The following is a 22,776-nucleotide window of genomic DNA, read 5'->3' as shown; positions in this document are numbered from 1 at the left end:
ACTTATCGTAATGGTACTATGTAATCAAGCATCCTTGCCAGTCAGACGTCAAAGTGCCAGCCATGCTGGTTTACCCCAGAATGCACGATAGGTGCTTCTTACCGTCGTGCCGCCGTACTCCTCTTCCGATGGCAGCATGGCCGGGTCTCGCTCGGGCTCATCGCGGCATATGGGAGGATAGCAAAGGACAGCACATGCATGTGATCCATCGGAGTCATACCGACGACGAACAAGACTTTCTCGCACGCAACGAGCGTCAGGTACGTTTATGCGAGATGCTGCAGGCCCCCCAAAAGCATCCTCCCCCGATGCACATTCCTTTCCCGGCGGCTTAGGAGCCTTGGCAGCTTCCGGTCTTTAGGTCAGTAAGCGGAAGGTACGGTTGTCAATCACTGGCTGGCTTCGCCAACTACTACTGGCCCAGCTGAGCTGCGCGGTGTATTTTCAGCAAAGGCTTGGAAACCATACAACATCGGCTGTCGTCTCGCATCCCAGCTAGTCCACCGACTTTAGACCCTCGCCCGGCTCTAGTTCCCCGCAGTCTCTCCTACGGGACACAAGCATCCCATGCACACGATTCGTCAACTCACCAAGCTGCCATGGTATAAAGAATGGCGCTTCTGCAACAGGTTGCATTGCCAAGTCTCTATCCTCCGAATCTCTTTCCGGAATTTTCACGCCACGGCTACGATGGAGTCCCAGTATCCGCTCAACTGCCATGAGCACAAGCTCTCGTGCGCTTTGTCGTTCATACCTGGGCGCCTATTCTCTCCTTCCATTTCGGACGACGCTATGGAATTGGCAGACACTTGGCCTTCCTCAATTCGCGTCTAAGGCTGATCTGGAAGCTCGCAACATCGCGTTGTGGGGAGAGGAGATGACAATGGACACTATGGAGTTGTGCTCTATCGATAATAGAACTTGGCCTTACAATATCGATGAGATGAGCCTATATAAGGCCATGAGATACCTCTAGTTTAACGATATCTTCATCTGCTCATCAGCTCATCCCTCCTTCTCATCCAGTCCTCGTATCTTCTCGGTATCTTCAAAATGGTCAACTTCCGCCAGCTCGCTGTCTCTTTGACAGCTCTCTTGCCCCTCGCCGCTGCCGCCCCGGTGCCCGAGGAGCAGGTGAAGCGCGATGTCATCCCAGGAAAGTACATCGTTTCCCTGAAGAACGGTGCCAACGCCGAGTCTCACTTGAGCTGGGTCAACTCTGTCCACAAGCGTTCCCTTTCCAAGCGGGACACCCACGGCATTGAGAAGACCTACAAGATCGAAGACTTCGAGGCCTACGCCGGCGAATTCGACGAGGCTACCCTCGAGGAGATTAGGAACAACCCCGATGTAAGTCACTCACCCCTTTAACACACACGCCTTGGAAACCTGGTACTGACCCGAAGCCTGCAGGTCGCCGAGGTTGAGGAGGACCAGATCTGGACTCTCTTTGACATGCCCGCGGAGGTCCAAGACCGCGCACTCACGACTCAGACGGGCGCCACTTGGGGTCTTGGAACCGTCTCGTCCAAGACTTCTGGCTCGACCACCTACAGATACGACACCTCGGCCGGCGAGGGCACCTACGCCTACATCGTCGACAGCGGTGTCCTGCAGACCCACAGCCAGTTCGGCGGCCGTGCCTCGTACGGCTACAACGCCGCCGGGGGCTCCAACGTTGACACCGCCGGCCACGGCACCCACGTCGCCGGTACCGTCGGTGGTTCCACCTATGGTGTCGCCAAGAAGGCCAACATCATCGCTGTCAAGGTCTTTACCGGCAGATCCGCGGCGATATCGGTCATCATGGATGGTTACTCCTGGGCCGTCAACGACATTGTGAGCAAGGGCCGTACCTCGAAGGCTGTCGTCAGCATGTCCCTCAGCGGTTCCAAGTCCAGCGCCTTCAACAACCTTGTCAGCCGGGCCTACAGCTCCGGCGTCCTGTCCATCATTGCCGCCGGCAACGAGGCCCAGAACGCTGCCAACGTCTCGCCCGCTTCCGCCACCAATGCCTTCGTCGTCGGTTCCATCGACTCGAGCTGGCGCCAGTCTTCCTTCTCCAACTACGGCTCCATCCTGTCCGTCTACGCTCCCGGCACCAGCATCAAGTCGGCCTGGATCGGCGGTAACAGCGCCACCAACACCATCTCCGGTACCTCCATGGCTACTCCCCATGTTGTAAGTCATTTGCCATCACGGCCTCCTGCCTTAGCGCGAAGTAAAGTGACAGCTGCTAACCTCCTGGCCACAGACTGGTCTTGCCCTCTACCTGATGGCTCTCGAGAACCTCAGCGCCTCCCAGGTCGCTGCCCGCATTCGATCCTCGCTACCAGCGGCCGCATCTCCGGCATCAGCAGTGGCAGCCCCAACCGTATCATCAATAACGGCGCCTAAATTGGCATCCATTGCTGTGGTGATTGGTCGGGTCTTGCAATCATGATGCAATGCACATCGCGGGCTATCCTTACTTTTCTAATAACCATTTCCTATTGTTATGACGTTGATGGAAAGAGATAATGATATCTGATTAACGATTAACCCTTATTGAATATACACTTCTTCTTGAATGCAGATCATGACGAAACTAAGAGCCGGGGTGTGTCTTTGCTTCGGTGATACTACTAAGTGGCGCCTCCTTCAACGTGGGTTGGTGCGTAGACGGCGATTTCGCCAGATATAATTTGCATTTCACAGCACAATTAATTGGACCTCCCCTCACATCCATAATCAGCGGTCTATTTGTTCGCTTACATGATCAATCGCTGATGCTTGAGATCGGGGACCCGGGTGCCAGGTGGGCAGGAGGCTTGTTTGTTAGTGTAGCGTTTCTTGGCGATCTGTCTAGGCACCTGATCCTCTTTAGGCAGAATAGCGCCAATGTGATGACGGCACAGACCTTGGCACGCTGGAAACCTCGCAGTCGCGAATGCATATAACAACATGCTTGCACAAGAACCCCTCCAAAGTATTACCTCATTGGTGAACCCCATATATGCCGATTGACTTCTAACAATCATGACGCCCCCGCTACCCCTCAAGATCTGGGGTGTCGTGTGTGAGCAGCTTGCCGACGAGAACTTCCGCAAGCCCGGCGACCCAACGGGCATGCTTACGCGCAACCCCGCTGATGGCCGACGAACCCTGTTGGCTCTATGTGAGGTCTCCAGGGGCATCGCGCAAGTGGCGCAGCCGGTCCTCTTCCGGACCTACGACTTTGATGATGGCCGGAATGATGGGAAGAGGCACCTGCGCTTCCTCCGCAGCATTCTGGACAACCAGCGCCTGGCGTCGTACGTCCAAGCCGTCATCCTGGCCCACTGGATCAATGAAATCGATGCGGATGAGCTGGCCGAGGTCTACAGCCGCATCGCCGCCCGGCTCGGATTCGACACCGGCGTCTTCCCCTGGATCTGCAGGAGCACGGGCCGGAAGATGGGATTGGGATCCCGGAGCGGATCCCGGCCATCCTGCTGCTGCTTCTCCCGCTCCTGCCCAACCTCAAGTGCCTGGCCGTCACGACGCGGCATGAGGAGCACGCGCTGGAGCTGCTGGGCCGCCTCCACCAGGCCGGCGTCATCGAGCCCTTCGCTTCTGTCGTCCACCTGGGGCTGCGCCACGGCGACACGGAGATGGGCTTCGACCTGCTGGCCAACAGCCCCTTGCTGGCTCTGACGCCCAACGCGACGACACTGCGCTTGAACCAGTGCCGCGGCGTGAGCTCTCACGAGGGCGACGATGATGATGGAAAGGTGGCCCAGGACATGCTGCAGCGATGCATGCCGCGTGGCATCAAGAACCTCGACCTCGACTACTGCAATCTCGAGCACCTGGACGTCAAGGCGCTGTTGGCATGCTGCCCGCTCCTAGAGCGCTTCCGTTACTGGTCCGGTGGCGCCTGCGTTCACGAGGCCAACCGGGAGGTCCGCAACCGCCAGCTCGTCGCGTCCCTGGCCCCCGCCAAAGCCACCCTGAGGCGGGTGGAGCTGGACTTTGGGATGTCTGACCGCGAGCCGGACGATAGCGACGACGACGGAGACGACGACGAAGATGAAGACGAAGATGAAGAAGTAGACAAGGACGAGCTTACGCAAGAGTCCTTTGCTGACTTCCCGGTCCTGGAAAGGGTCGTCTACGAAGGACGAGTGATCTTCAGGATTCAAAGCCGGCTGGGCGATGATGGTGACAACGACGTGGGTAGCGAAGAGGACGAGGATGGGGACGAATCAGATGAATAGATGCAATGTGATAATTTGTCATAATGGATTGGAGTTTCTCCTGGAGATAATCGTCGTATCCCAGTAATGTGCTGGGCATGTGCCTGGACGTGGATGTCGACATTTATGGTCTGGAGAGCAACCAGCAAGGCCTGCCTCTCGAATTCATCAGAGAGTGCTTAGTCAGACCGATTGTGTGCCACAAGCAGCTGGCAGAGCTCAAGGATCATCCTCTTACCCCAAATAGACGGTGGGTCGATGTTCTCCTGTTGTTCCCGTAACATTAGGACATACACCGGTGCTGCATACAGATACCGCCAGCCGGCTATACCACCATCAACGCCACATCAGCGCCACGCCAAGAACCACTTTAAGATGAACACCGTCGGCATCAATGATTGTATAATGTTAGTGCGGCATGGATAGCGATGAGGCAGCGTGGGATAAGTCAATGACAGCTGTCTGGCAAAAAAGGGCCACTTGGTTCCTAATTCGACGGTTGGCTCCCCAGGCAATTACTGATCAGTTCCATCACCCAAAAGCGTGGGCCTTCCTGCTTATGGCTATCATAATGTGGTAGATATATCATAGAAACTTCAGTACGCTCGGTCGATGCATGACAGGCTAAATTTGATACGGGGGAGAGTGGAAGATTACAAACAGCAGCAAAACGAGGATTGCCGTTACGTATTGATTTCAAGTGGCCTATATTTGATTGTAACATCCAAGTGCTACTACAAGAGCCACATAATTCTCTGCTGCGTTCCGATCATGAATCAAATCGACTTCGGCCTTTCTCGATCTCGAAATTAATCAGATGCAAGACCAATCCTAGGATGAATAGAATTGTGTGATGCTCGAGCTGTTAACCAAAAAATACCGTATCCAGTTCGGCCGAAATCTCTGATAAGCATAGACAAACTGGACCCCTGCTCAGTTCCTGGATCGGCAAACCTCCAGCAGGTTATCAACAGCTTTTTGGTCCTCCTCAAGATGATCCTTGTGAAAATTGGGAACCTCGTCTGGCCAATGTATAACCCCCGACTCTTCGGCTTCGGGCCAGTGTGTGGGCAGAATTCCGTTGTCAAACACCACATAGCGCTCTGGGAAGATACTGGAGAGCATGCTGTGACGGCTCTCTACTCCGTACTCGCGCGTATCACCATCGCAGTAATATCCGTTGTTGCGCGGGTAGTCGAATGCGAACGCCTGCAGATTCGGCAGCCCGGCAGCCAGTGCTTCAAACAAGGAGCTCCAGCATTTGTGATAGGCATATGCGACACACCAATTTTCCGGATCAGAGTGTAAAGAATCCCAGTCTCGCGTGCTGGTCTTCCACTGTTCCATGTTCTCATTTGCGATACGTATACGACGGGCGATCATACACCTGTGCATAACCAGCTTCTTGAGAGACTTTATAGACAGCAACCAATCCAGCTGGTCATCGTAGGCAATCGTGTAGTACCCCAGCGACAGTGTCTCAAGTTGCGGGAAGGAGATGGCTGATGGATCGAAATAGCCCGGAAACGGGCCCCAGTTATCAGTTCTCGAGTACAATGACAACTCCCTGAGGTTCGCGGCTATAGGCGAAAGCCAGGCGGAACAGAAATGCCGGGGGAACGTTTGCAGCTCGATCTTAGTGTAGTCGTGATCCGGGCCGTGATTGTTGCACTCCTGGACCATCTGGACATGTAGTTCGTCCAGCTGGCTCATGACGTCGCGGAACAGGTCGCTTCCTGTGAACTCGGGAATGGGTTGGTTTTGCAGGTTCACGAGCGTCAGCTCGTGGATTTTGGTGTTGCCGGCATCTTGGCGGGTTTTGATGGCGTTGAAGACGAGCCGCAGCCGTTCCAGCCTGGTCTCGACTGATTCCAGAACATCCTGCCACCAACTGTCATGGCCGCTCCCAAGGCATGGGACGCTGAAGGCAAGAAGCAACGAGTCCAGATTCGGGAACTTGGCGAGCGCAGACACGTCTTCCTGGAAGTTTTCCTCCACCTCCTCTTCTACACTTTCTTCCTGGTAATCGTCGTCGTTGTTGATGTCTTCTACCGTATGGATGACGGCGCGCCGAGCGAGCTGGGCAAGGGAAGTGCAACCGGCAACGGCATTCCAATGGCTGATGGCATCCTCGGTTGGCCGAACGAAAGCCTCCCTGAATAGTTCGCGGACAGCATGATTGTTCAGGTTCTTGCTTGCGAGGCGAATGTTCTTGAGGTCCTAGATGTCGCCTGCATGGCTGATGATGTTGGCAACGATTTCGGGCGCCAGGTCTTCAATTGTGGTAGGAGCCATTTCTCAGGGACGAGTTGGGTTGGATAGGTAATTGTAAGATGGAAGTTCGGCGCTGCGTAGATCGTTGAAACGATCGATAAATCAATCACTCAATTCGAGGGAAACTGTTCGGCTTTTATATTAGGAAGGACGTACTTCGTAACACAGGGTTCACCTGCATTTTTAGCGCTATGCTGCCTGCGCCGTCCCTGCCTAAAGTTGCTAGCCAAAGATCCGCCAAGGATCGAGTAGGCTAGTGCCAATGCAACAGCCAGCAAGCACCTTCATCCATGCAAAGCAGCCTAACAAGAAGCACATGTATATCGACCGGAATCATTCAAGGGAAGGAATGCTGTGTCTTACTTCAAGGAGTGGGCAGTAGCTTTAGGCAATAGTCTACTAAGACCCTGACCACCATCCCAAGGCAGCAAGCCTGGTGATAGTAGCCTCGCAGATATGGCAAACCACACAATAATCGGACATACTACAGATCAAACAAATCCTTAATCGGCAGAGGAAAGCAACAAGGTTTAGGTTGAGGGTGCTACAGAACTACATGAAGATGGGTCTATTGTTACTGGGAGAGGCACTCAGAAGAGACGAGGGACTCTACAAAGTTGCAGTCACGATCACAATAGCGAGTATAGCAAGAATCCGCGTGAAGAGGAAATTGATTTTTCATTCAGAAAGAAAAAAAAGTAACTTAAAAAAATAAAAAAATTGAGAGACCAAAAATGCTGAGAGAAGTAGCAGTTTTTTTTGGTGAACTCATGTGGGCTTTTGACCTTGGCCTCCTCCAAAGACGTGAATGTTGTCGATGGAAGGAGTTGAGTGATTTGTAGATTGTCTGGTCAAAAGTCGATTCGCCGCCTGAGTGGCTTTGATTGATTGAGAGTTGCTTGGAAATACAGCTCTAATCTGGAAATATCTTAGAGAACCCCGTCGCCGGCTGCCCCCGCGATACGCAGGTTGACCAGTACATGAGGAACTCGAGAGAGAGGTTTGTTGAGAACCATATCGTTGACTACCCCCGCGATATGCAGGTTGACCAATACATATGGAACTGGAGAAGAGAGAGAGAGAGAGAGAAGAAGTTTGAGGTAGTCGGATTCTGTGACACTTCTCGTCGCCGGCTGCCCCCGCGATGCGCAGGTTAACCGGTACACGTGGTTTGTCGCTCCTTGAGAAAGACCTGAAATGCCTTACGTGTCTGATATTGTTTCACCAGGCTACGTCTTAGATGCCGTCCATGATTGCTTTGGTAACGCCTAGCCTCTGGGTGTATTATGGGATGAGAGTCTGTTTTTTAATTGAGAAACCAGAGCCCTTTTCACCAGTAGACTGCCACATAAGTTCCCTGCCCTAGGCCAATACTGACCACGACCGAGGTGTCCGCCCCTTCACATGACTTGATGAAAGACCAGGATTGGACTCCCCATCGTGGAGCTGCAGCGTGAGACATCAGGCAAAAGAAGCCCCGAATAATTACCCTCGGCCAATACCGACCACAGCCGAGGAGCTTGCCCCTTCACGCGTCGTTGCTGAAGGATCAGGATTGAGCTCCCCACCATGGACCTGCGGCGTGAGACGTTGGGCTCCGAGTTGTGACCTGGGTCGGTGTAAGATCCCAGAAATTGGTATGGTGACGATCATCTAAGGGTTGTCGACAAGACAGGAAGTTCCAGTGCTCTGGTGCGCCAGCGTCTTGTTGCAATTCAACGGACCAGAGCAGAGCAGTTGTGAGATTGAAGAGTAGTTGTTCGAAGTGCACAGGTGAGGTTGTGAGAGTGAGAGAGAGTTTATATAACTGTTTGAGAGAGTTCGTGTGTGTTTGTGTGTTGTCTCTAATATTCCAGAAAAGAGTGTTTGATTGAGTGTGTAATGCCAATGGTCCACGTCGACGGCGAATCGACTTGTAGTTGTAAAAGAACAAGTTGATGAGTTTAGGGTCATCCCAGGACGAAGCGGTGGATGATAAGATGATGTAGCGTTGAAATAGACTAGACCAGGTACGAACATGCTGTGAAAGCTGATGTGAATTGAAAGTTCGCTGGTTGTTGTCTCGCTGTATCAAATATCATGTGTGTCCACCTGTTGTGAAAAAAAAACCAATGTAAAAAAAACCTCCCAGCACATGGCTAGGGAGGGAAAAAAATTGGAAAACACCAGGCAAGCAAGAGACCGTGGCGTTCATTGACGCTGGCTGCGGTTCTTGTTGCCATTGGATCGTCGACGGGAGTTGCCTCCACGTCGAGTCTCCGATCTGGACTCCTTGTTGTGTTGAGACCCAAAAGCCTTGGTGATCGTGTGATTATCAAGGAAGCCAACGACACCACCGCCATTGTGTTTGTTGGAGGTGCCGTTGGAACCACCGTTGTGAGATCTGGTGGTGTTGCCGTTACCCGAGTTGCTCTGACGCTGGTTGTTGCGTTGATTGCCACGGTTGTTCCGCTTGTGAGCAAGTCGGGCCTTGTTGTTGGCAAAGTTGTTGGTCTGGTCATCAGTGTTGATGGACCAGTCGTCGATGTCCATTGCCTCGGGCAGTCTGGAAGCTGCAGGCACGAGGAATGGATTGACGGGCTTGACTGCTGCCACATCCCCGAAAGGATTGACAGGCTTAGCCACTGCTTTGGCATCCAAGAAGGGATTGACCTTGGCAGTGGTGGTAGGAATGGGAGAGGTCTCATAGTGATTGATAGTATGAGTCTCTTCCCAATCCATTTCGTTTCCAAGAGACGGTGAGCGCCGGGCGAGATTCTCCATGAGGAGATCGTCGAAAGCATCCTGAGGATCTTTGATGTTCAACCCGGTCACTTCATTGGCGAGGAAAGGAATACACCGATCCGCAGCACCGACAGCAACTCCTTGCATGCCCATGGTAAGGGACTCAACGTTTGCAGAGGAGAAAGCCATGTTGTAGATGATGTAGAGAGTATCAAGAACAACGTAGAAAGACTGAGAGAGTATACAAGCAAGACCGTGAGGTAATGAAGTATGAGTGATTGCTCTTAACAGTCGAAAAGTAGTATGTGTAGAGTAGAGAGCCTGAAGAGTAGAGTGTCTCAAGAATAGAATGTCTGAAGAGCTGTGTGTGTATGACTTGACAAAGAGTAGAATATATCTGATCTGATGGATAGAGAAACAGAAAGGGAATTATTACTACCAGGAAAAAGATTTCTTTTATATGACCCGAGAAATAAGGTTTCATTCTCGAAGTCAGCGGGCCGGAATAATGGCAGAAATTCCCAGAAGTGTTGATATTTTCATGTTGTACGTTGAGTTTGGACTATATATGGACAGGATGGCAATTTTCACGATAGTTCGGGTCGAAAGGGGACCCGAGCAGGCTGCCTCATGCTAAAGGATCCAAACACTGGCTGGCATAAGAATTTTCACGATCACCCTGCTCAGAACAGTCATCCGCGAGGCAGCAGTGTTATATATTCTTCGAATACCTTGGGACTGTGACAAAAGTTAGAGAATGGGGTTTGGTTGAAAGATCGGACCTGTGATTACCTCAGCTCATACTTAACCACCCTCAAGGGCCATATATCCAATAACTACATACAGATCGATACCAAAATGAGGGAAATCGAAGCCATATAGAGGATGAAACGTTCCATCCTTGGACAAATATATCATCGGGCCACACAGTCAGGTCGAAATGGTGCTGAGGGCTATATACGAGATCGAAAATAGTGTTAATTGCTTTTGCTGAGCCGCATTGTAGTTATATCAAACTTTACCAATCAAAATTGGTCCAACCAAAAAACTCCCCTGCAGTCTGGACTCGGGTCGGGTCGATTGACCAATACCCTGAAAAGTATAATTAGCAAGGTTTGCTTGACCCGAAGCTGGATGGCCATTCTCTTGCCCTGCTAGATGCTGGTGCCCGATAGAGCACAATCGATTGCCTCTCAACAGGCATGAGGGTTGTGATTTCGATCTTACGACCAATATGCCGGCGTGTCTATTCGAATAGCCAACGCAGTATTTCGGTTCGTTCACTTGTGCAGTTGCTGCTACCTCCAGCAGAGAATGGCAAGTGTTTACTTTGGAGGGGCGGCCCGATGATCAACAAAACCCATATACATATTTCCAGCACCTTCGAAATAATATGAGCTTTGGGTGGTGCCTCCAGAAAGTTTTGCTGCAAAGTTTTCACCCGAGCATGTAATGCCAACCAGAAAAGCGAGTAAATCGGTATCAGGCAGCAGCAAGAGGCAGCAGCCCTGGTGCGTCGAGATGTAGAAGGAAAATGGAGGTGAAATGGGGCAGCTCATAGGATGCCTCTGAGTTTGGCACAGCACCAGACTGGCCGTATGATCGGCCGTGGCCTGTGGTGTGACTCCAGAGATTTGGAGATTACGGTGGTGTAGATGATGATCTGGCAGATTGGCTGCTTCTCTATTCATCGAAGGTCTCTGTATGCAACCCTATCGTCCACAGAGTGTCCAAGTTCCGAGTGGCTACGGGCCTTGACTACAGGGAGGATTGGGGAGTTAAGTTGTCGATCTGCATCGCGTGCAAGCTGGGGCCGAGTTGGATTGCCGAAAGACGGATCCGGGCTCATGGCTGGACCAATTGGTAGAAGATCATGTGTAGTCATACGTATTCGCCTATGCTGGAGCCAGCCAGCCAGATTGGCGTCGACATTCTCCTCGCCGTGTCTTGGCTTGCAAAAGCGGGTGCAGAAGTCTGATTGATGCCATTGGCCAACCCCGCGCTATGTCGCCGAACTGGATGCATGTGTGTATGGCGCATGTATGTGTGACGGCAAGCAGTCAAGATTCCGAGAAACGGGCGAATAGTAGGCCGCTGCCAGAGCTATGAGCGATGTTGGGAGCCGTATGGATCGTTAAGGGAAGTCTAGCCGGGGCCGTGATCGACAGGGACAGTGACTTCTGGACATTCGAAACAAGGGCTTCGAGGCGGGAGACGTTCCGATGGCGGGTGGCCGACGATGCCATGTGTTTCGTCTAGACTTCTCCGTCCCAAGAACCATCACTGAGGTCTAGGTTAGGGATTCCCGGCTAGTCAGAGACGTGCATGTGTGGGGAAGTGGCTAGGATTTTGACAGGCCGAACTGCTGGTCAGTTCTCTCTAGTTCAACTGTTTTTTCTCCAATACTTTAGCTACATGTACCTTGGATTTCCATCGAATTGTCTCAATAGATGGCGCCCCCAGAGATGTACTACTATCAATGTGCTTTAGGTAGGTAGGTACATGTAGGTAGTCTCTCACAATAATATCGCGGCAGGGGGGGTTCTAGTAATAATCACTAGCAGCATTTCACGATTAGTAACTATTAGTTAGATTAATGACCGTTATTTTATTTCGATAACGTTTTTATAAGTATTATATTTTAATATTAATTATAAAACTTAAAGGTATTTTTTAATTACTTATATTAATTAAGTAAAAAGAATTATACTTATTTTATTTTAAATAAAGTAGTTTTTTCATATATATTTTATAACTTTATATTCTCTTTAAATTTTATATTTAAATAATAATAAAATATAATAAAAATTCTTTTTTTTATTTTTAATAATTATATTAAATAATATAACGTGGTTTATAATTAAATTAACTATATAATTAAACTTTATTATATAATATTTTTATAATTATAATATTAATTTAATTAAAAGAAAATCGTATTATTTTAATAATTTAAGTAAATAAAATTAATTAAAGAGTTATTATAAAAATATATAACGTCCCCTCGAGTTACTTTAAACGATTAACTCCGCGATATTAAACTTTAACGCGAAATCCGATATTTATAATATAAATTTAATTTAATTAAAAAGAAAGTACTTTATAATTATATAATTAATTTTTTTTTCAAATCGCGCGGCGACGACCGCGTTGATAAGTATTAAATTAAACGCTTTATTAATTATAACCTAGACTTTAAAACTTAAATAAACCGTTAATATAATTATTAAAAAGCTTTTTATAAAGATATAAGTGTTATTATCGGCTAGTTCGCGCTAGTTGTAAATATTAAAATAAAATATAATATTTTAAACGAAGATATATAAAATTTTAACGAAATTAGCTTTATAATAAATATAATTAAGTTAATACTTATCGTAATACGCGCCGATTATTATAAAAAAGCGAAATCGGTTTAATATAATAATTAAAAATAATTAACGGTTATTAAATTTATTAATTTATAAAGCTTATATATTCCGCCGTTTTTAATCGTTTAAAACTAATATTACTTTATAAATTAGTTTCGTAAATACGACTTACTAAGTAATTAAATAATTAAATTAACTTTTAACGGCTAAATTAATAACGAAACGAGTTTAAACTAGATTTAATATTTCGATAAGTGTATTAAAGCGCGAATAAAAGGTCCTTATTACTTTTTAATTGTAAACGATTACGAAAGGTATATTTCGGCCGAATTCGAGGAATATTATAAAAATAACGGCACTACTACGCTTAATATACCTTTTTACTTTTTTTACTTATTTTAGCCCTTAAATATAGTATTTTATTCGCTATTAAAGCGTATTTATTTAAAAGAAATCGAGCTATTATTAAAAAAATAATAAATTATATTATAAAGTTAGAGTTTTTTATTATTCTTAAGGCCGCGTATTTTATTATTTTTATAAAAATAATATTGAATCTAGATTTAATATATTTAGTTTAATATTTTATTATTTAAACGAAATAGTTAATAAATTAAATTATTACAGTGTGTGTGGACTAACCACTGCGCCATAAAGCAAAAGCTTCGGAAATGACTCTTCGGGTCATTTCTGTCCAATTCTACGCCTTAAGTGCTACCCCGCGGGGGACCAACCCGCCGATCGTAACATAAATATACGTTTTTAAACGTTTATATTTAATTCGTCGCGTTTAAAGACAATTAATATTTATAACTTTTAAACGCTATTTAACCTTTAATAAACGATTAAATAATTTTTTTATTTATTAAAAAAGCTTTTCGATATTAATTTTAAATTTTATAAACTAAAATATATATATAATAATATATAAAATAACTTTTATAAAAAGTTAATTTAATACTTTTAAACGTTAAAGAGTTAAAAAATCGCGCGTTTAATTTAAAAGAGCCTTTATTATATAAGAATTTTAAGAGCTATAAAACGAGAAGGTAAAAAGGAAGCGTTTAACGATTAATAAATACGAAATGAGAGGTTCGTCGAAGTGAAGGGCGACTAGTGAAAGGCGTTATAATATCTACGGCGAGATAAGTTATAATACGCGAATATATAAAAAAGATATAAAATTAAGTATTAAATTAAGTAAAGAGTAATTTTAATTAATTTAAAGTATTAAAGTTAAATTAATTTATATAAAAGTAATAAAATATAAAAAAGTAATTAATTTAATAATAAACTATATTAATTATTATTAATATATATAATAATTATTAAATTAAATAAATTTTTTAATTAATTATTATTATTATTATTACTTTTAATTATACTTAATTAAGTATAATTATATTACTTAAATATAATTATTAATACTTTTAATTATATTTTACTCGATAAAGTAATACCGCGCCCTGCTAATTTCTATGCGGACGGTAACTTCGCTCAGATATCTCGAAGTATACGTTTCTTTCGAGATATAATATTTTCAACTAGTGACCTTGCCAGTAACGGTCTCTTACAACCCCCCCCCCCACCGCGCTACTGAATGAATTTCGTTGTTAGGCTAGAATGCCAACCAACATACTGAAGGGCCGGCCTGCACACCACATTAGGGCCGGATAACTAAGTGTGGGCGGTTTTCAGTTGATTAGATTCCCATTCGCTCGCGTTATACAGCTTACATCTGATAGCCGAATTGACTTTTACTGATCTTCGATGATCTGCATCAGCCTCAGGGCAGCCGGGAGTTCTAGATCTGTTCTGGTTGTTCCCGAGGAGCCCCAAGGGCCAACGGTTTGAGCGGGGCCTAACCCCGCTGTCCAGAATACCCCCCGCTGATCGACGTTGTACCTCGAACTGGGCCCAGATCAACGCACCCTCTTTCAGAGAGCATCAAGCAAGTCTCCTTACAGACATTGCATGTGCTAGAACGAAAGATGGCTCTTCTATCGATTGTTGTATTATGGTGGACATGAATTTTCCAAGAGGTTGTGGTCAATCCCACACCCCAGCCAATGTACCAAACCAAGGCATACCCAGTGGCGCTCTCAAGCTCAACTCAAGGGGTGACAGGTTGCGAGCCGGACTGAGCACCAATATCAGCGACGGCAAAGTTAACCTAAGTAATCAAAGTGAATATGCGTTTCCTCCTGCAGGGCACCGTTACGCAGCAAGTCCATCTGGGTACTTGATTCGAGGCAACGGTTTCCACCTCGACTAGACAAGCTCAGTAGGGCCGACCAAATTGTGTTTGGTTGCACGACTTGACTCGCAAGCCAACAAACTAGAGGTCCGCTCAAGTACCAACAATGTTTGGTGAAAACTGTTTGGCTGGCAAGCTACATCACGCGTGCACTTCCTTTGTTCGCTGTCTTGGACAATGCATCCTTTTACCTAGCTTCGCACTCGTCCCTTGCTCCAATATGTTTGGTGCCGGCAAACGATTCAGGGAAGTTGGGACGAGGAAGAGCACATGACCCAGAGCTCGCAAGTATATAATCCCCCTTTCCTCCCTCCTATGATCGATCCAGGACTTCATCCAACATCTTCAAACCCAACCACCACATTCCTTCAAGACCAGGCGTCTTATACTGTTCGCTTCAGACACTAGCTGTCCCACTCGAGTACACTCTCCTCTCAACTTTAGACGAACTATCACTGTTCTTCTCTTCTCTCTCTCTCTCTCTTTCTCAGAGATACTTCATCCAAGTCCACTATCACTATCATCATGCCTTCTTTCACAAACATCGTCATGACCACCCTCTGCGCGGCCGGCCTCGCGGCAGCTCTGCCCGTAGGCAAGCCCACCGCCGTCGTGGCGCCCCGCGACAGCGTGGGCGACATGACCTACTACAACCCAGGCCTGGGCAGCTGCGGCCGCCACAACTCGGACGGCGACGCCGTCGTGGCCCTGTCGCCGTCCCAATACGCCGACCACCCGGACGCCTGCGGCAAGAACATCGTCATTAACTACGGCGGCAAGACGGCCACGGCCACCGTCGTCGACAAGTGCCCCGGGTGCTCCCCGATGTCCATCGACGTCTCGCCCTCCCTCTTCCAGAAGCTGGAGTCCCTTGACGCCGGTCGTGTCGAGGTGGACTGGCACTGGGAGTAAGGTGGTCTTTGGCTGCCTCGTAGGCGCGATGATGCGCTGCTTTCACTTCTTTCGGGGGAGCTGGGGCTTCTCCGCATCACTTTCTTCTCTTTCAGGTTTGCCAAATGGGTTTTGGCTGGTACTTTAGGGGTATTGGAGTATGGGCGTTACAGCGGACACGGGAGAAGACCGCTGGCAGAGACAGGTCTTAGCTTCTTGACTTGTCATTACCTGAACGCACATTGCAAATCAACTATTTGAAATATTACATCCTTTTAAAATGGTAACATCTGGGCCCTTTGATGAGACCGATGTGCAACCCAGCATAAGAGACTGGGATATTACCCCAAGAATATGAAAAACCAATGACCAACTCAATAAGAAATGAGCAGAGGAACTGGTTACCAACGGCTTGATGGATTAATTCAAATAAATGCTAGGTAGGTTACGCTGTTAACATGAGTTCCCAGGTCCATGTCAAACAAAGAAAGGGGCAGGATCCCATGCTCAGCACGCAGGCAGCTAAGCATCAATAAAGTGCTGTCTTTGAGGCCATCCACATACTTTGCTCAAGCAAACAAAAATACTGTATTGTTTTTGGTATTACTGATAACTAGGGGTATGAAAACAAACCAACCAGTCGACCACACACGAAACGCACTACTACCGAAGACTTCCTCCAGTTATTATCTTTCCCCAAGACCCCCTGATTAACCCATTTGCCCAGTATAAACAAAACAGCCAGCCCAGTGCAATAACAACCCAAATAAACATTAGCGAGCGTGTGAACCACATAGTGTGGACTGCAATCAATCAATCAATCCCGGTTGGCTCGACGACCATCCAGATGATCAATCAATCGTTCTCCCAAACTGCTCTTCTCCCTCTCATCACCTCGGGCTGCGAGAAGAGACGAAAGTAGGTTCATATATGTCCCCTCAGTACCTACCCAGCCGCGACGAACGAGTCGCAGTTCCCGTCCCGCACGCCGTACTTGCTGTCCAGCGTCGCGTGCTCCGCGTCGACGTTGACGTTGATGAGGCCGAGGACTTGCAGATGTACCTCGATGTCGTGGTGGCTGATGGCGCTGATCTGGGTGATGTCGACGTCGACGGTGCTCTGGCTGCAGAAGGACGGCTCGGGGAATTGGGGGTGCTTAGGCCGGGGGCCGTTGGGGGTGGGCACGGGGTGGTGGTAGGTGCTGTTGGAAGGAGGAGGGGAGGAGGCGGGCCACCGTGTCCGTGAGATGGGCGCGGGTTGTGAGCAGGGCAGGGGTATGTGGAATAGTTGGCCGGTGGTTGAGGCTGCGGGCCAGGGCCGGGATTAGGGGGAGTAGGCTGGTGACTGGGGCCTGGGGGGAAGCCGCCTCCGTTGCCGCCATTCACACCATTGCCTCCATTGCCTCCAGCACCTCCATTACCACCGAAACTCGCGTTGCCACCGTTGCCGCCGTTCCCTCCGTTGCCGCCATCCCTCCGTTACTAGCTCTAGCGATGCCACTGCGGCCGATAAAGGCGTTACCGGCGTTGCCGCCGTTACCGCCGTTACCACCCTTGCCACCATTACCAGCCTTGGCAGTACCACCAAGACCAGAACCAGCATTGCCTCCATGGCCTCCATGGCCGCCGCCGCCACCACCATCGCCCGCTTTGCCACCGCCCTGGCCAAAGCTACCGTTTCCGCCATTCCCGCCGTGACCGCCATCTCCGCCGTTGCCTACATTTCCGGCCCCGAAGCCGCCGTTGCCTGCATTACCACCATCACCTCCTTTGCCTCCATTGCCACCGTTGCCGCCGGGTCGCGATTCAGCGATAGGGCTCGGGATCGTGCTGCTGGTGCTGCTGGTGCTGGTGCTCGAGCTGGTGCCGGTGCTCGAGCTGGTGACGGTGCTGGTGCTGGTGCTGGAGCTCAGGCTCGGCTTAGGTGGCAGAGAGTGGAAAGGCCCCGGGGGGTAAGGACGGTGGCGCGGCGGGGGCCGGGGCTTGGGCTGCGAGGGCGTGACGTAGATGGTATGGGGGTCCAAGACTTCGACGTGGTGCTGCTCCGCGATCTTGATGTTGACGGAGTTGGAGCACTGGGTGAGGTTGATGGCTGCGGCAATGTCGACGACGCAGCCGCCCGTGCTGGGCAGGTATTGGACGCCGATCTTGGCCAGGAGCTGGGGTGCGTTCGCCATGATGACGGATGTCTGTATGTGGTTGGCTATCGTTGCTTGTGTGTGTGTGTGTGTGTGTAGTTGAAGTTGGCTTTGGAAGAATAAGTGTTAGGCGCAAAACCCAAACAGAGTTGAGTGAGAGTGTGTCTGTGTAAATGAGATAGGAAGCGAGTGAAAGGTGCTTGAGCTTAGGAGCGTGAATATTACTATGAGTAAATATTAAAGGACTGTGTGTTTGAGTTGGTTGAGCCTGATGATGGAATTGGCCTATATCGTGGGAGAACAGAACGATACTTATACCGAAATCTTGCTCGACTCCGTTCGCTGGCAATTACTATGACGATAGCCATCCCAGGGATGAGTGTTTACTTTTGTCAAGCTATCGGGTTCTGACCTAGATTTCACTCCTGGCCTAAAAGCATTTCACCGTAAAGAGAACTACTCTGTATGTTCCTATATAATATGCTTTCCATATTGGATCAGAGTCCGGGCTCTCCAAGAAGTTAAGATCGCTGTAAGGGGTTGGATGTCTTGCAGATCATGGCTGAGATAGATGCGCCACACACCAGGAACAACAACCCCTGCCAGGGAAGAGAGCGATACTGTGTCACATACAAGAAGAAGGTCAAGCCATGGCTTGAATGCATTGAAGGTTGGTGTCAATTCCAAAACGCCGTGCCTATGAGTAAAGTGTACGAGACCATGAATAGTGCCGAGTATCAAAACCAATAGGCGCCAATACCTCGTTTGATCGCTGTCATGTCCTCATCCTTATGTGCGAACCATCCTGCTCGACAACCACTACCGCAAGTGACAGCAAGCCCAAAATGACCTGGAAAAATGTACGTTTACGCCAAACCACCGAGTCCGCTCTCATTCAATCAATACCAGACAAGACATCTATCCACTCCTGAGAAAAAATAAAGAAGCCTTACAGGCCTCCGCCAACCCTAGTAGCGGGCTTGCCAGCACGACGTCCGAGTAATGTAGCCCCATCGAGACTTAGTTCGAAAGCACCTTTTTGCTTATGGCTGGCGCGAACTTGCTGCCGGGCCGCGTTCGCCACTGCCGCGCTGTGTTGGCCGTAACCCTTCTGTTCCTTTTCGGTGCGCTCCCGTTCACGGCCACGATCTTGACCCTTACCCAAGTTCGTGTCACGCATGCGCTGCTCGAGTTGCGACGAACCATCTGTCTTGTGTACGTACTCGGGATCAGATTTGTCACCGTCGTCATCGGACTCCTCATTGAGGTTGGCAAGTCGGGATGGAGCAGCAGCACCCTTGATACCGACCTGCTTCCGACGCTTTGCCTCTTCCTCTTGGCGATGCACCGAGTATCCAACGTCGAAGATCTCTCGGAGGTTGACGGCACCTGGTGAACGGAAGTCCATACGCTTTCCGCCATCAACAAAGCGGGCAGCGTCGAAAGCTTGAAGGTTCTCTCCGGCACTCTTCTTCTCTTCACGTGGTGTCGGGCCAGATCCCCGGACCCATGGGTGTGCCAAGAACTCCGTAATGGTATATCGCTTCTCGGGGTCGACACAGAGCAGATGGGAGATCAAGTCTTGAGCAGATTTTGAAATATCATCCCACCAGGGGGAGAGGAAGGTAAATTGGCCCTTGGCCACCTTCTCCGTGAGAACTTCAATGCTCTCATCGTAGAATGGCGGGAAACCGCAGAGCAATGTGTACAGCACACAGCCCAAGGCCCACATATCGACTGACTTCGAGTAGCGTTCATCCTTTACGATTTCTGGAGCGGTGTATCCGACGGTGCCGCAGGGTGTCATCGTTTGGTTGTCCCACACGATCTTCGACAAACCGAAATCGGCAATCTTAATGCGGCCAATGCCGCCAGCGCCGACGCCCGGAATAAACTCGCCCTCATCGACCTTGTCCTCATCACCTGGTTGCTTTGGCTTCGGAACCTTAGCCGGAACAAATGGAGTAGCTTCGAATAAGATATTTTCGGGTTTGATATCACTATAAAAGGAAAGAGTCAGAAGGTATGTCCCAGAGGGGGCATGACGTCATTGTCCGGTAGCCACCACGCGCCCTCACTAGCAAGACAACTAAGGTTGGGAACTGCAAGACTCACCGATGGACGACTCCCCGCTCCTCGTGGAGATATTCCAGAGCATTGGCAACCTGCGTAATGACGTGCCTTGACAGATCCTCGCTAAAGTACGTGAGACGAACGATTTGATGGAACAGTTCGCCGCCAGGTGCCAGCTCAAGAATGATGTAGTAATATTGCCGAGATTCGGAGAAATCGATCAATTTGATGATATTAGGGTGATCAAGCTGTCGCATGATTTGTACCTCCTTGAGAATGTTTGCGCGCTAGTTGGTGTTAGTTGCGACTGCAATTATCTGGTTATGGTGATGGCACAGGCCCGCGGGACTATTCAACCAACAAGACGTAGGAAGGAAAGCCAAGGAAGACGGTGCTGAGCATGGAGTGACGTTTCGACAAAGGAAAAGATATTTCTCGCACCTCTGCAGCCTTTGGCACCTTCTTGAAGTCCGGATGTAGATGGTTGTTGCCCTATCGAGACCCCATGGTTGGTAAAGGAGACGGCGGGATGGGAAAGCTCCTCGGCCAGTTTTAGAGAACAAAGGAAAACGGGCACCGCATGGAAAAGGGACAGATAGACGAGCAAGCATCGACCAAGGAAAGTGAAGTGGTCGATGGCAGAGCTCAACCAGTAGCCTCACTCACCTGCATGCTGTTCATTTCGAATTTGCGGACGACCTTGATGGCACACTCTCCGGCGTCGCCTGTCAAGTCCTTCGCGCGGTAGACATTGCTGAAGGCGCCGTCGCCCATCTTCTCGAGAAGCTGCCATCGCTCCAGGCCGGGATACTTGGGGAACTTGCCACGGGTCTCGTTCTCTTCCTGGACCAGCTTGGCGACGTGTTGCTCATGTCCACTTTTCGACCTGCCTCCCTCAACAGACTTCTCGGCAGCATGGGCCGCAACATCGTTGGCCTGGGCAACGCGATTCTGCTGGCCGCGCGCCGGGCTGGGCACTGTAGGCGTCCGGTATGGGTTGAGGCAGCTGGCCGTTGTGCTGACCAACTGCATTGGGTTCTGTTATGTGTGCCATGGCCTTCTGTGGTGGTGGAGCTTGTGGTGGTGAATGCTCATGTTGCTTTCGCTGTGTGTCGTCGTTGTTTGCCCTGGCTTGCTTGCCTATTTGGGGGAAAAGGAAAAGATGATGTCAGTGGGCGCACAATACGAATGATGAGTGGACAGTAGGTACGTCTGGAACATGTACCTAGGGAGATGACACGAGCTACGTCGACATGAGACCCCAGGAAAAGAACCAGAGAAAGGAATAGTTCAGGGCGATCGTCATCGGGGTTCTGCCGCATTGGCACTCGAGCCCCCCTTCCACTCTGAAGAAAACACGGGAAACTAAGGACCGGGGTGGGAGGGAGATTGAATAATCAAAATCGAGATGGGTTGCGGCTTACCATGACGGATAAAATTCTTGAGCTGTTGGATTGTTGACATTTTGACGACGTCACCGAAAAGCAGCTTCCAACCTTTTCTTCGCTTTGCCTTTGCGTGAGGTGCAAGCCTCAAGGAAAATCAATAACAGTCTGCTCCGACGCTCGCCAAAGTTTCGGGTTTGAGAGGAGCAAACTGGGAGGGAAAACAATAATGTCTCTCTGTAATGGAAGATACTCTCTCTCTGGCAAACCCAGTCTAGCGTGAGTGTAAAAGTCGATGAGGAAGAAGAAACACAAAACAAAGGTACGTCGCGGGTAGCTGCTGCGTCTCTGCAAGTATCTTTTGTTTCGGGTTGATTTTGATTTGGCGTTGAGTTGCTCTTGGGAGGAAAAACGATTCGAAACTACTGTACCGTCGGAATTTGGGTTGGGCGAAGTTTGGTTCTGATGGGGAAGCGGCCTTTTGATCAAAGCAATCTAGGAGAGTGCGTAAAAAACGTCTAGTTGGTTATGACGCAGGTGCTGATCGGGGTGTGTGTGTGTGTGTGTGTGTGTGTGTGTGTGAAGAGGTGGCGGCAAGTCGCTAAACAGTCGGGGGACTGACTGGGACAAACGGGATTGTGGGAACCAGCAGTTGATTTGTTAATTTATTTTATCGCGCTTTTGCTCTTTCGCTGTCTCTTGCGCCGGTCGCTCTCTTCGCGTGGTCGGGATTCAGGTGGAAAATCAGATCTTAGGATATGCGACAAGACAAATAAGAAATTCCGAAAAGAGAAGAAGGTAGTTTGTATCGTCTATGGCCGAAATGAAGAGGAAAGAGAATTATTCAAGGCTCAAACAGGATATACCATGAAAGCTTTAAAGTGGGTTGCCGGCGACCCGTGCTAAGGTTTAAGCAAGCCTGTTAGAGCAGACAGTAAGGCAAAAACCAGGTGCCAGAAGTGACGATGGTGGTTCACACACACTGCACAACAATCCAGTTCAGTGCCAGGCGTGCAAGAGGTGCCAAATGCCCTGGAACCGGAGGCTTGGTAGACTGGACTGGACTGGCTGGGACCCTGGAACCAGACACTGGAGGGGTTAAGGTCAGTCAGGTAGCGACTAGGTACCTCCTATGGGTCCATGTACATAGCCGAAAAGCGATGATGTCGTTCAACTACTTCGATCAGGCCGAGGTGTCTGTGTTCGGGCTGGGAACAGACGCTACGAAAGGTACCCGGCGGGACAGAAAACAGGCAGGTCGATGTCGACGTATATCAGGTCAGATATGCAAATGCAGCTGGGAATGTTTGATGGGATTGGGTGAGTCGGGAGACCAAGGCCTGCTTCGGTTGGGTGGTGATGACAAACGTGCAGGTTGTGAACCCATGTAATTAATTCCAGACAAAGCGACGAATGACGAATGTCGTTGACGCTGGCTAGAGTCAGA

At 49.2% G+C, this 22,776-nt stretch overlaps 7 protein-coding genes across 7 annotated transcripts; 3 read left to right on the top strand and 4 right to left on the bottom strand.

Moving 5' to 3' along the window:
- Positions 1-1,053: 1,053 nt before the first annotated feature.
- PG994_008937 (uncharacterized protein) lies at positions 1,054-2,397 on the top strand (the record flags this gene model as incomplete). Its single annotated transcript, XM_066860346.1, has 2 exons — positions 1,054-1,350; positions 1,414-2,397. The coding sequence occupies 2 exons, from the start codon at positions 1,054-1,056 to the stop codon at positions 2,395-2,397; spliced, it is 1,281 nt and encodes a 426-aa protein (XP_066713935.1).
- Positions 2,398-3,018: 621 nt separating this feature from the next.
- On the top strand, positions 3,019-4,238 carry PG994_008936 (uncharacterized protein; the record flags this gene model as incomplete). Its single annotated transcript, XM_066860345.1, has 2 exons — positions 3,019-3,399; positions 3,420-4,238. 2 exons carry the CDS (start codon positions 3,019-3,021, stop codon positions 4,236-4,238), a joined length of 1,200 nt encoding a protein of 399 aa, XP_066713934.1.
- A 912-nt stretch (positions 4,239-5,150) lies between these two features.
- On the bottom strand, positions 5,151-6,672 carry PG994_008935 (uncharacterized protein; the record flags this gene model as incomplete). Its single annotated transcript, XM_066860344.1, has 2 exons — positions 5,151-6,437; positions 6,667-6,672. 2 exons carry the CDS (start codon positions 6,670-6,672, stop codon positions 5,151-5,153), a joined length of 1,293 nt encoding a protein of 430 aa, XP_066713933.1.
- A 2,009-nt stretch (positions 6,673-8,681) lies between these two features.
- Positions 8,682-9,404, bottom strand: PG994_008934 (uncharacterized protein; the record flags this gene model as incomplete). The annotated part of the gene is made up of 1 exon (XM_066860343.1): positions 8,682-9,404. The coding sequence occupies one exon, from the start codon at positions 9,402-9,404 to the stop codon at positions 8,682-8,684; it is 723 nt and encodes a 240-aa protein (XP_066713932.1).
- Positions 9,405-15,368: 5,964 nt separating this feature from the next.
- Positions 15,369-15,755, top strand: PG994_008933 (uncharacterized protein; the record flags this gene model as incomplete). Its single annotated transcript, XM_066860342.1, has 1 exon — positions 15,369-15,755. The coding sequence occupies one exon, from the start codon at positions 15,369-15,371 to the stop codon at positions 15,753-15,755; it is 387 nt and encodes a 128-aa protein (XP_066713931.1).
- Positions 15,756-16,679: 924 nt separating this feature from the next.
- On the bottom strand, positions 16,680-17,910 carry PG994_008932 (uncharacterized protein; the record flags this gene model as incomplete). Its single annotated transcript, XM_066860341.1, has 2 exons — positions 16,680-16,935; positions 17,120-17,910. 2 exons carry the CDS (start codon positions 17,908-17,910, stop codon positions 16,680-16,682), a joined length of 1,047 nt encoding a protein of 348 aa, XP_066713930.1.
- A 910-nt stretch (positions 17,911-18,820) lies between these two features.
- Positions 18,821-21,408, bottom strand: PG994_008931 (Serine/threonine-protein kinase srk1; the record flags this gene model as incomplete). The annotated part of the gene is made up of 6 exons (XM_066860340.1): positions 18,821-19,871; positions 19,987-20,231; positions 20,386-20,436; positions 20,611-20,921; positions 20,968-21,084; positions 21,369-21,408. 6 exons carry the CDS (start codon positions 21,406-21,408, stop codon positions 18,821-18,823), a joined length of 1,815 nt encoding a protein of 604 aa, XP_066713929.1.
- Positions 21,409-22,776: the final 1,368 nt, after the last annotated feature.

Source organism: Apiospora phragmitis, assembly GCF_038363925.1.
Source record: "Apiospora phragmitis strain CBS 135458 chromosome Unknown utg000008l:1.0-3514335.0:1.0-3519231.0, whole genome shotgun sequence".
Taxonomy (NCBI): domain Eukaryota; kingdom Fungi; phylum Ascomycota; class Sordariomycetes; order Amphisphaeriales; family Apiosporaceae; genus Apiospora; species Apiospora phragmitis.
Note: the sequence above shows the minus strand (reverse complement) of the source record. Positions and strands in the feature narration are given on the sequence as shown.